Genomic DNA, 12,189 nt, shown 5'->3' on the forward strand with positions numbered 1-12,189 from the left:
CTTCGTAGTTTTCAGAAAATATATGTTTCACATATTTCAACCATTCATTCAAATTTTGAAAGCTCTCCAAGTTTGTAATGTCATAGGTCAAGATGACCGCATCAGATCCGTAAATATAGCTGGCCAATATTTTGGATCCAAGAGCCTGTCCCTCTGAGATTATTAAAGTCAACAACAATGAGTTCACAGAAAATGTATTATTACCTACCAATGTCCCATATTTGAAACGTCACTTCAATTTTCTTTAACTTTCCTTTATCATCTTTATTGTCTGTTTTTTGTAATGGTCCATGGGCAACCATGGAAACGTTTTTGATGAACCAATCGACTCCTACAGTTCTCACGTAAGATTGTTGAAATTCGTCTTCTGTGAATCGTCTGATCGTTGATGTTTTTCCCACAGTTCCATCTTTGTTTTCCGATTTCGTTTCGGATCATCCCATTACTATTACTTCAACCTACCTCCAACAATGATGACTTTGTATTGATGTTTTTCTTCCTCTTCATCCTCGCTGTCTATTCCGTCATCATGTTTTGCAATATCCTCTAAAATCGTGAGCTCCTTCTCGAGAGGTTTGTTTAACGGATCTTGTAAAGACAAGCTCGAATGAGAGTTGGATCGAGCTGAAGCTACAGCGGAAGGGGATGTTGTTTGCATGTTTTTTAATCACGAAATGGCTTGTCGTAAAAATAAGCGGGCGCTTCAACGTGCGAACTCCTCGTGGCCTGTCAAGTTATAACGCCCACCAATGATTTTTTTCAAATGTTGTATGTGAGGTATCCATCATTATAAAATCGATGAGTTGTCATAATTTGGAGCAATGAGTAAGAACAATTCGAGAAAAGGTGTGATCCCTAATACACATATGATTGAACCTTTGGGCTGGTCAATGACAAAGCAGGCACCGATTATCACATTACAAAAAAAATGGAAGCATTCATTCATCAAATACGAGGCGTGTTTGTTCTGGATCAAAACGGAAAACGATTATTATCGAAATACTACTCGAACGATCTGAAGAGTAATTTAAGAAAACAATTAGATTTGGAAGAAAATGTATCCAACAAGACCATCAAAAGCAAAACACCTTCCTCCGGAGAGTGTGATATAATAATGATTGATAGCTTTAATATTGTGTTTCAAAATGTTCAGGATATTTACTTTTTTGTTGTTGGAGCTGGATACGAAAATGAATTAGTATTATCGGAAGTGTTATCGGGTCTTATTGATGGCTTGATGATGCTCTTTAGAAATCAATTGACAAAGAGAACTTTCCTTGAAAATTTTGATTTGATAGTTTTGGCTTTGGATGAAGTTTTGGAAGATGGTATCATCATTGAAACAGACTCATCGGCAATTGCTCAAAAGGTTGCTGCTGTTGAAACAGGAGCTGATGCTTCAAGTGGTGTGGAAGGAAGTGAGACCATCACGCAAGTCTTTAAATCAGCAAGAGAGCAACTCGGAGAGTTGGCTAGTTCATTCTTCCAATTTTAAAGTGGTTCTTTGTGAATACGTCAGTGGTCTTCATCACACACATATCTGCTTTGTACAAAATAAAATCATCACTTTTTCTCAAGAACCGTATGGTCTGATTTTGGCTTGTCTTACATCTATTCAGTCAATTTGTTGTGATTTTTAAAAGCCAATCAAAAAAATTGAACACACGACAATCCAATCATTCGTTGTGGTCCGGGTCCGACAATCGAAATTTTCTATTCTCTCACGATTTACCATCATCATTCCCAACATCCCACCTAAATTTTGAAACACAATGAAAAAGGACGATACATCATCATCCGAGTACTTATTGATATCGAGGACACATCAACTACCATTGTTGAATCCGATATCAAATTTGATACCACACCACCTATATCACTTCCCGATACATCTGTTACACCAAAACAAAGTTTTCTAACGAATAAGAACACTGTTAATTTTCTCGCAGGTGGTATTTCGGGAAGCATTGCTAGCGTAGTAACTCAGCCTTTGGATGTATTGAAAACCCGATTTCAAAGCTCAGCTAAAATTTACAATGATGCAGCAACGAAACAGAACTTCCTTCTTAAAATTATTGATTCTTTAAAAATTACAGCAAAAACTGAGGGACTTCATGGATTATTTAGAGGATTAATACCAAATATTGCTGGTATTTTTCCTTCAAGAGCAATTTACTTTGCAACTTATTCAGGAACTAAGGATTTGATGAGCAAATATTGTGGACTCTCTTCAGACAGTCCACTTGTTCATATTGGAAGCGCCGCAGCATGTGGTGTTGTCGTACCAGCAGTTATGAACCCAATGTTTTTAGTGAAAACTAGGATCCAATTAGATTTATACAAACCCAATTCGTCACGTGGCAGTAACACACCGAATTATAATGGATACATGGATTGTATCAGCAGAATTTATCGAGATGAAGGAGTGAAAGGTTTTTACAAAGGTCTGACAGCTTCGTTCCTTGGAATATTTGAAACTGCAATTTATTTTGTCTTGTATGAACAAGTGAAACGAATGGCCTTAAAATCAACTAGTAGTTCAGAAGGAGAAACTCCCAAATTCACTCCACTTACCTACATTACAGTGAGTGGTGGATGCAAATTAGTTGCGAGCGCCATAACTTATCCACATGAGGTTGTGAGAACAAGAATGAGAGAGATTGTAGATGGAAAATGTAGATATGACAAAGGCATGATTAATGCATTCAAAACAATAGCGATAGAAGAAGGAACAAAAGGTCTATATTCTGGAATGGGAGCTCACCTTATTAGAGTTGTGCCCAACACAGCCATCATGTTCCTCTCATTTGAATTCATTACTCACTTTATGGAAAAACATTATGGAACAGGAAAGACCACGCATTAACTGTTTTCTTCTGATTGATTATGCCATCTCCTCATTCTAACTTGAAATTAATTTGTTGACCTAATTGATCTTTAATCAACATTTTGAACAAAATTAAGAAAGCACTGATGGTTGGTTTAGCGAGTGATGCTTGTAATAAAAGCATGCACAAAAAAATTTATTGAGGAATATGTTCACCGAATCCAGCTTTGATTCTAATTAATTGAGGATACCCAAGTAAGAATGCATTCTTGTCATTCCAGAGATGGCATTAGAATTTCTTAAAAAAAATGCTAAACACTTCGAACACTCAGTTTCACGTCCTTCTTGGAGTCTCATTTGTCTTGACAAGTCTTGCCATGCTGGTTAGGGCAAACGATGATTCTACTTCTTCTTCTTCGGGTGCAAGTGTCAAAGTTGTTTATGTAGAGAAAGATGGAACAACGCGAGTCGAAGATTATGATTATTTGTTCAGGTATGGATCGGATGATTGATATATCATACACTGAACATGTCATCCATGATTATCAAAATATGATGATTTAATCAAATCTTTAAAAATATATTGTAAATCTATTTTATGATGGCATGTCAATCAATAATCAAATATGATCGGCGTGGTGATGATGCATACAAAATTACAGTTCTGCTTTTACTCAACTCATTTGTCACTTGGTGTCTTTTATTTTACCGGCCTATGCGTCATTCAAGGCCATTCGATCACCACAATCAAATGATGACAAGCATTGGTTGTAAGTAGTAATGACTCATTGACAATGAGAGAATTTACAACAAATTTAGAATTTATTGGATTATTTATGCTCTCATTCATGTGTTCGAGTATTACTTGTTGGTCATTGTTGTCTTTATTCCATTTTATTGGGAAATTAAATTCTTTTTCATTATTTGGGTAAGTTACTCAAGTAATACTCGAATATATTTTTCATGACAACAACATGGAATTTATTTTCAATTTCTACTGATGCCGTGCTTGTGAATACACATGCAGCTTATTGCACCCCAAACCAGAGGTGCCACACTCCTTTATGTAAAATATGTGGAGCCATTCCTCAATAAGCACGAACAAGAAATTGATGAACAAGTGTCCAACGTTCAAAAGAGAGCCAGTGTTGCAGTCCAAGGTTTGGCAAAACAGGTCGTTCATTCTGTCATCAGTGGAAGCTTTGAACAAAAAGAAAAGTAAAGAAAGTGCATCTCTCATTTACTACTTTCAATAATTAAATAATAAACCGATCATTCACAATGATCCTCACAATTATTACCTTCCTTTTCTGGCACTAATTAGAAATCATGATTCTTCTCACAATCGAAAATCCTTTCTCAGATCTTAGGAAAAAATAGCTTGACATCACTGTTGCTTTGTGCTGATAACAAATTTTCGGAACCCAAAAGTCTGCTGTTTATTATTTGAACAAGAGTTGTAGCCGATGATTCATCAGCTCAGGATTGCGGTAGCATCATTATCTCCTCAACAGTGAGTCTCATCCAACTGAACACGTTTCAATTTGTAAATATAGAATTCATCCTTTGGCTAACAACATCGGAATTGACATTACATCAATTTTGATTCTTGTCAAAACAACAACACGCCAAAGACTTGCTGACCAAAAACAATGAGCGATACTCAAACCTCTCATTTACTTCCTCTCAATAATTCTCCTTTTCTTCAATGGGGTATCATATCCATATGTATATCATTGACTGTTAGTAATTTCATTCTCTTTTGCTGCTTGATCTATATCCTTGTGAGATGGCAGAGATCTTCTTCTCATGTCATGATCAAGAAGGAATCACTGCTATGGAAAAGGTTTCTAAGTTGTTGCTGCAGTGCATGTCCTGGAAAACGAAAAAGTCTCAACTCCGTCTGATCGCCTCTCCGGATGAGAGGTATCCTTCACAGGATGGTCATCATCATCAATATTATGGAAGAATGGATGAGGAAGAGTGCATACAAAATTGTGGCTCCAATGTATTAATACAGAAATCCAATAATTTCTCTAATTCAGTGTTCAAGCATGAACAGGCAATGAATGATGAGCTTGATGATTTAACGACTTTGAGTGTGGTGGGAATGAAGAAGAATGATTCAACCGATCAAGACTCATTGAATCAACATAATTCTGAGGAGACTTTAATCGTGCCAAATAGTATTTCAATTTCACAAAATCGACCAAAGCATTTAGAAAAGATACAACCTGTGGAGCATCCAGAAAATTTACCTTACAATGATTTATCAAAAGAATTGAATGATGCGATTGTAAAGGTCTCACCTCAACTCAGAAATATGAGCGTTATGAGTGAAGAGTTGGAACTCATTGACCAAATTGGGTAAGTATTTTGAGAGTAGTAGTCATTCATCTCGAATTACTAAATTGGATCCAATACAGAGTGGGAAGCAGTGGTATTGTCTATAAAGCCAAGTATATGGGTGTACTTGTAGCTGTAAAACAATGTTTAATATGTGACTTATTGGAAGATCCTCTTAAAGAATACATGAAAGAAACTCAAATTTTGAGTTCAATAAGACATCCAAATATTGTACAGTTTATTGGAGCAACTATTAAGCCTCCATTCTTTTATATTGTGACAGAGTATTGTTCTCGAGGAAGTGTCGATAAGATCATCAAGACTAGTTATTCTAATGTCAATGATAGTAATAATCGAAACGATTATTTAGAGACAAAATCTAAAAAGTTTCTTTCTGCAAAAACACCAGTGACTGATTCACAACTTACCAGACTTTCTGTGGACGCAAGAACAAACCAAGCACGACCATCCATCCTGTTGAATCATCATTTTAAATCTGGACTTAGTCTTAGAAAGAAAATCAAATTATTATTGGATGCAGCCAATGGTTTGAATATGTTAAAGTCTAAGAATATTATTCACAGAGATGTGAAGGTGAGTATTTTCATCATTCAGTGATTGGTCATTCATTATATGTTCTTATTAACACAGATTTCAAATTTTCTTGTCACAAACGATTGGACATTGAAAATATCAGATTTTGGAACTGCTTTCCATTGTTTAATGAATCGACAAAAACGTGGCACTAAAGCAGGAACTATTGAAATAAGTGCACCAGAAGTTCTATTGGATGGTCACTATTCATTCAAATCCGATGTCTATAGTTTTGGAATCTGTGTCTATGAATTAATATTTGAGAAGGAAATTTATCCAAACATGAATGTTTATGAAATTGCACACAGAGTGATTCATGATGAATTGAGACCACCACTTCCAACCTCTCAAGAATTGAGAGAAATGTTTTTTGCAGACCTCACCAACCTCGAGTATGAGGTTGTGAAAAACGTCATTATGAAACTCATTGTGAAATGTTGGTCAAAGATTGAAAACGATCGTCCAGAATGGGATGAAATTTGTTCTATACTGAGAAGTTGTTTATCTAAACTTTCCAAATCCTCAACGAGTAGTAGTAGCAGCAGTGGTGGTGGTGGTCAATCCGAGTTGGCAGATGATTTGTAATGTTCAGGCGTGAGACGTGAACAGGATTTCACAATTTGCCATACTTTAGACTCTCTCAGAATGTTGACACACGAACCTCTTTCAAAAACGATCACTGTAAAATCAGTGTTTCTCACAACAGAATGCAAGAATTTAATCCTATAGAGAACACACATTGAAAACTCTCGAGAGAACTCTTTCGAGAAACTCTCAAAATTTGAGGAATGATTTCTTGTTTCGTTGTCTCACATTTTTCACTTTAGCAGAGATCAACCCTCTTGTATCCTTCTCTGTTACTAAAAGGGGTGGGAGTGACAGGTAACGAGATCTCCCAAGCCATGATTCGGCTGGCGGGATATTTTTTCTCTCGACATCACCGTTTATAGACATATATTCGTATATGTCATGGTGATCCGTTTAAACGTGTATTGATTGAAGCAGTAAGAAATTCTTTCTCACTTCGTGTCAACACGTAATTGTTTTTCTCACATCCACACGTCTGATCTCTTGCATTTTATAACGTTTCGCAATGACAACAATAGAAATCGCTTATAATGTTGAGAGTTTCAGTGTCGAACCATCTTTCAAAAAATCAAACAACAACTTTTGTAAACTATTAAGAAACGACTTTGGGGATGCCTTCGGCTGGCGATATTATTTCTTCCAGTACATCCAAACTGGAGGGTCTTCATATCAACCCTTCTCTCTTCAAGACATCCACATTGGTTCAAACTATTGGTAAGTCTTGTCTTTGAAAGTCTTGTTATTGGAATAGTGATCTGATGATTGCTTATTTCAATGTACCCTTCTTCTCTCGATTGTCCTCAATCATTCACACACGATTATGACCATTGATGTATGTGGTTGTTATCACTCACACGTGTGTTGCTGTTGTTGCTTGTTCCTTCATGCGAACCCATGGGAATGACAACGAATTGATGATGAACCATTTATTCAATGCGAACCCTCACCCGACCCTCATCCAACCCATTCACCACTCCATCGATGACTCTTGTTCGTGGTGATGCTTTCTGTTTGTGTGTGAATCCTAATCCTGTGACCACATTGCCTTATATGTGAATGTTGATCTCTGTTTATCCATTCAACATCCTCACACACCCCACCAACACCCCTACCACCACCACTCTTCTGCAAACAATTTCAACTGCCAATGAATTCAACTAACAGTTGGGTTAATTATCAGTTCTGTCGTGATTGCCTCTGTGGTAGCCACAGTCATTCTCGTCTCAGTTGGCGTTGGTTATCAAGCTCCAAATCCCAAGCCAGACTTTGCAGAGACGTTCAAACATCAACCAATTATCATTAACGTTTTATTGAATGATTTTGATCCCCGTGGTGGTAACTTGACAGTTAGTTCCATCAAAACCTTGCCATTGAATGGTACTGTGGAAATTGTCTCTTCGAGTAGTGTGCTCTATCAATCGAATGGAACTTTTAGTGGAAATGATTCCTTTGTATATGTGGTTTCGAATGGATATTTGCAAGCTGAAGCATTGGTGATGGTTCATGTATTGAATCGACCACCTCATGCCATTCCTTTAGAATTCCAAGTGGAGAAGAATTCCAAACCAGTGGATTTGAATTTCTTGACATATGTGAATGACAATGGAGGTTCCATGTTTGATTTGGACTCGTTTGATGTTTTGACTGTGAGTGATGTTTCTGGTGGTGTTTTGATCCCTTCAGACACTATGAAAAACACTTCGAGTAACATTCTCAAATTGGGAAGTGTCAAACTTCTTTCGTATGGTATTTCCTACTCTCCAACCAAATACTTTATTGGAACTGAAAGTTATAACTATACTGTGAGTGATGGAGTGGAATTCTCATCGAGTGTTGTGAAAATTGTCGTTACAAATGGAGCTCCAGTGGCCAAAGATGATGCTTACTATGTTCCAAAATATTCTCAAGCGACTTTAAATGTTCTTCTCAATGATTATGATCCCAATGAAGATGACATTACCATTGATTCTATCAATTCTGTGGGTGTTGCCAGTGCCACAGTGGATCAACCTGACAAGAAAACTATCACTTACTTGACTTCAAGTACTGTCTCAACTTCGTATTCAGATAGTTTTGAATATGTCATTAGTGATGGTGAAAAGGCAGCAAGTGCTGTGGTGTTCATTAAGGTGTTTAACACTCCTCCTTTAGTGAATGACTTTTCAACCATTGTGAAAAAGAATTCAATGAATAATTTCATTCCAATTAATTATACAGAGAGTGATATTTTGGACACAGTGACAATGAGTTCCATCACTCCATCTCCTTCCATAGTTGGTTCTTCTTTGATTAATTCAAAAACATCTTCAATTGTGAGAGCTCCATGTTGTGATTGGAGAACTGTGGTGAGAAATGATTATTCCATTCAATTCAATCCATTACCAAATCAAATCTATACTCAAAGTTTTCAAATTGTAATGGAAGATGGTGAAAGCAAATCTCGAATGGCCACTTATTCCATTCAAGTAGTGAATGATCCTCCTACTGCAAATCCAGATGAAACTTATTGCATCAAAAATTCATTCACTATCATCAATGTTGTTTCCAATGACGTGGATGTCAATCCAGGTGATACTTCTAAAATTCGATTGAGTACTGGATGGACCAAAACTTCATCCAATGGTGGAAGCTTAATTCCACTCAATGCCACTCACGTTCAATACACTGCACCTCTTGGATTCATTGGTGATGATGTCATTTCCTATGAAATTACTGATCAAACATTGAATCAAACAACTGGTCAATGGGATGCTTCCAGTTTTGCCATTGGTACTCTCTTGGTTCATGTCGTTCCTGAAAATTACACCAATCAACCACCTACTTGTTCAGGTGGAATTTCACAAACCTTAACGAAGGGATCTTCCTATGATTTCAAATCCAAAATGGCTGCTGTGAGTGCAGATCCAGAAGGAAAAAATCTGACCTTTACATTTCAAATGCAGGTGCCTTGTCAAGTGTTGGAAACATTACAGGAAGCACCACTTTTACAGCTGCTCTCAAAAATAGTGGAACCAAGGTTGCTGCGTTCATTGTGAGTGATATTTATGGATTAACTGCTCAATGTCCACTCACTGTGACAGTCACAAATACTGCACCTATTTCTCAAAATGCAAACTATTCATTTGTCATTTCACAAAGTAGTTTCGTTCACACCATGAGTTATGTGGCAGATGGTTATGCATCAGATGCAGATCCTCAAGATGTGTTGACATTGAGTCTTGTCGATGCTTCCAATTGTTTGAATACCATTGCTTCGAGTGTGACTATTTCAGGAAATGTCATTTCTCTCACAAGAAAGGTTCCTTCAGGTTCATGTAAACTTACTGTCAAAGTGACAGATGACGATGGCACCAATCCACTCAGTTCAAACAATGCCTTAATTACCATCAATCTCTCTCTCTAAATCCATTTGCTAGAAACGATGCTTTTAGTATTGATCAAGGACAAACCATTCGAATTCCAGTGACCAAAATGTTACAAAATGACACGGACGAATATGGATTGAATGGAATGAGTTTTGTTTCTGTTCAGTGCCCAGACTCTACCTATTGTCATCGAACTCCTCGTGTGCTCAATGTGAATGGTGACACTTATGTTGAAGTTGATTCAGATCCAAATTCATGTCAAGCTGATAAATTCCAATACACTGCTAGAACCGCTTCAGGAATTTCACGAAATGCTGACGTTTATATTGAATTCAAGAATTGCATGTGTAAGAGTAAGATTGATTTCATGTTCGTGATTGATGCATCAGGATCCATTGGTTGGGACAATTTCCAAAAGATTCGTGCTTTGGGTCAACAAATTGTCTCTCGCATGCAATTGGGTGAAGATGCCATTAAGGTTGGAATTGTTCGATTTCATACGTCATCAACTTTGGCTCTTCCCTCACAAGTTCACTCACAGATATTCAGAATACCTTTGTGAATATGCCCTATGAGGCTGGATGGACTGCTCAATTGGCTGGTATTCGTGAAGCATTTAATGAATTGGCACGAAATGGAAGAACAGACGCTGAGAAAGTCATGTATATCTTGACAGATGGTCTTGCAAACATACCATGTTCGTGTGATGCTTGTTCTTCATTCTGGTAAGTAGTGAAAGTTGTTGTATTGATTGAAACAATGATTTTAACGTTGGTTCATGATTACCTTTTTTAACATTTCGATTGATTTATTCCTTATTTAGGAGCACCAAACCAAGTCTTTATCCCTACACCGTTGGAACTTTAATTATTGACAATAACCAGCTCAGCAACACACAAAAGCAACAAGCTTATCAAAATCAATGCAATTATCAATTTCCTTACACTCCCGGAGATCCAAACAACTTTGCATTCTATCCTTATTCTTGTTCACAATGTTCATGGGATGATTATTCAAGTAGTTGCTTGCCTTGTGCAGATGCTATACCAGTTGCTCAAAAGATCAATAGGTAAGTGCTTTGTGACATTTCAGATTTATTTGTAATATATTTCATCAAAATGTTTTACATCATTACGACTCATACTTGTATTCTTCATAATCTATTGGAATGACGTCATGACAATTGATTGTTTAAAATTGAACCATATATATTAAAAACGAATGTTGAAAACACCTCAACAACAACAACAGTTGGAAGAAAAATTCTGCTGGAGTGATTCCATCTGATCCAGACAATCCATTCAATCGTTACAACGTTCAATGGAAGATCATTGCCATGGGTGTTGGTGATGCATTAAGTAATCCATTAGGTTCTCGTGAATTGAGAGGAATGAATTACAATGCCGATCGAACCATCAATGTGCCATGGGATGATTTACAAAAACTTTTCTGAAGTTGTGGATCAATCCTGTAATTCGAGAACTATTGTATTGAATTAAAAGGTGGTGAAAATGAAAGTTGTTTGGGAAAAGTGAGACACATGACAGGTCCATATTTAAATAAAAGAACAAACAACAACATTGCATCCAATGGTCAGCTTTATTTTCATCTCCACTCTCTATTGATTTCATCTTTTAAAGGTTCAAAGTTTCCAGATTTAAATTACAAGACGAACCAATAGCAATTTAATGGGCAATCAAAGCGGAAAGGTTGATCATTTGTTTTCAATCAATCCCCAATTCTAGTCTCTACGAAATCATCATTGCGCAATTTGTTACCATTATTAGCATCGAATTCAATACGATCTCTAGCTCTGTTGTATATAAAATGGTCAGATGTTGAGATAAATCGTAGAAAGGTTGACAATATCAATCTAACAGGTCACAAAACAGACTTTTTCTTCATCGATCGACCCCACCAATCGATCCATTGACCAATGTAACAACATTATATCTTGTTGATGATGGTGGAATTGGACATGCCTTTTCGGAGATTGGAATCTTTACTGAAAAGAAATTCTTTTACAACAAGAAGGAACCGCATCAAAAGTATGGTTATGGATTATAAATCAATTTGCTTAAATTGGTCTTGATTGATATGACGCACCGACCATAGATGGTAAAAGCCACCAAAAACAATGGTCTTGCTTTTGTTGAATTTGGCTTTTCTGCATTTAAAATGATTTCAAAGAATTTTTTATATGAAAGCGGAATGGAACAACGTTATTTTGGTGCTTATTTGGGAACGCTGAGATATTTATTATCTTAAACATGTTCACCTCGGTTGTTATTGTTGTTGTTATTTGGATGCCCTTCTTTGTGAATACTTCAGAGTGAGAAAGAGTCATATCACTCGTACATTGAAATATCTAAGAAAAGTCGAATATCTCAATATAATTACTTTCGATTATTTTGCTCTCTCTCATTTATTTAATTCATCATGTTATCATAATTTTCATGGATTTATCAA

At 36.6% G+C, this 12,189-nt stretch overlaps 6 protein-coding genes across 6 annotated transcripts in view; 5 read left to right on the top strand and 1 right to left on the bottom strand.

Moving 5' to 3' along the window:
• Window positions 1-658, bottom strand: part of FDP41_000273 (uncharacterized protein) — a gene marked incomplete at both ends in the record, with an annotated part of 1,108 nt that extends 450 nt beyond the window's left edge. The window contains 3 exons of the mRNA XM_044705956.1: window positions 42-153; window positions 209-409; window positions 463-658. Coding sequence (XP_044569947.1) covers window positions 42-153; window positions 209-409; window positions 463-658 — 509 coding nt within the window. The remainder of the gene's footprint in view (window positions 1-41; window positions 154-208; window positions 410-462) is intronic.
• Window positions 659-928: 270 nt separating this feature from the next.
• Window positions 929-2,866, top strand: FDP41_000274 (uncharacterized protein; the record flags this gene model as incomplete). The annotated part of the gene is made up of 2 exons (XM_044705967.1): window positions 929-1,475; window positions 1,782-2,866. 2 exons carry the CDS (start codon window positions 929-931, stop codon window positions 2,864-2,866), a joined length of 1,632 nt encoding a protein of 543 aa, XP_044569948.1.
• A 269-nt stretch (window positions 2,867-3,135) lies between these two features.
• On the top strand, window positions 3,136-4,049 carry FDP41_000275 (uncharacterized protein; the record flags this gene model as incomplete). The annotated part of the gene is made up of 4 exons (XM_044705978.1): window positions 3,136-3,320; window positions 3,490-3,597; window positions 3,647-3,755; window positions 3,855-4,049. The coding sequence occupies 4 exons, from the start codon at window positions 3,136-3,138 to the stop codon at window positions 4,047-4,049; spliced, it is 597 nt and encodes a 198-aa protein (XP_044569949.1).
• Window positions 4,050-4,664: 615 nt separating this feature from the next.
• On the top strand, window positions 4,665-6,352 carry FDP41_000276 (uncharacterized protein; the record flags this gene model as incomplete). The annotated part of the gene is made up of 3 exons (XM_044705989.1): window positions 4,665-5,194; window positions 5,254-5,767; window positions 5,825-6,352. 3 exons carry the CDS (start codon window positions 4,665-4,667, stop codon window positions 6,350-6,352), a joined length of 1,572 nt encoding a protein of 523 aa, XP_044569950.1.
• A 614-nt stretch (window positions 6,353-6,966) lies between these two features.
• FDP41_000277 (uncharacterized protein) lies at window positions 6,967-9,758 on the top strand (the record flags this gene model as incomplete). Its single annotated transcript, XM_044706000.1, has 3 exons — window positions 6,967-7,069; window positions 7,520-9,250; window positions 9,298-9,758. The coding sequence occupies 3 exons, from the start codon at window positions 6,967-6,969 to the stop codon at window positions 9,756-9,758; spliced, it is 2,295 nt and encodes a 764-aa protein (XP_044569951.1).
• A 68-nt stretch (window positions 9,759-9,826) lies between these two features.
• On the top strand, window positions 9,827-11,173 carry FDP41_000278 (uncharacterized protein; the record flags this gene model as incomplete). The annotated part of the gene is made up of 4 exons (XM_044706011.1): window positions 9,827-10,198; window positions 10,270-10,445; window positions 10,544-10,789; window positions 10,972-11,173. The coding sequence occupies 4 exons, from the start codon at window positions 9,827-9,829 to the stop codon at window positions 11,171-11,173; spliced, it is 996 nt and encodes a 331-aa protein (XP_044569952.1).
• Between the last annotated feature and the right edge of the window lie 1,016 nt (window positions 11,174-12,189).

Source organism: Naegleria fowleri (assembly GCF_008403515.1).
Source record: "Naegleria fowleri strain ATCC 30894 chromosome Unknown tig1, whole genome shotgun sequence".
NCBI classification, from domain to species: Eukaryota; Heterolobosea; class Eutetramitea; order Acrasida; family Naegleriidae; genus Naegleria; species Naegleria fowleri.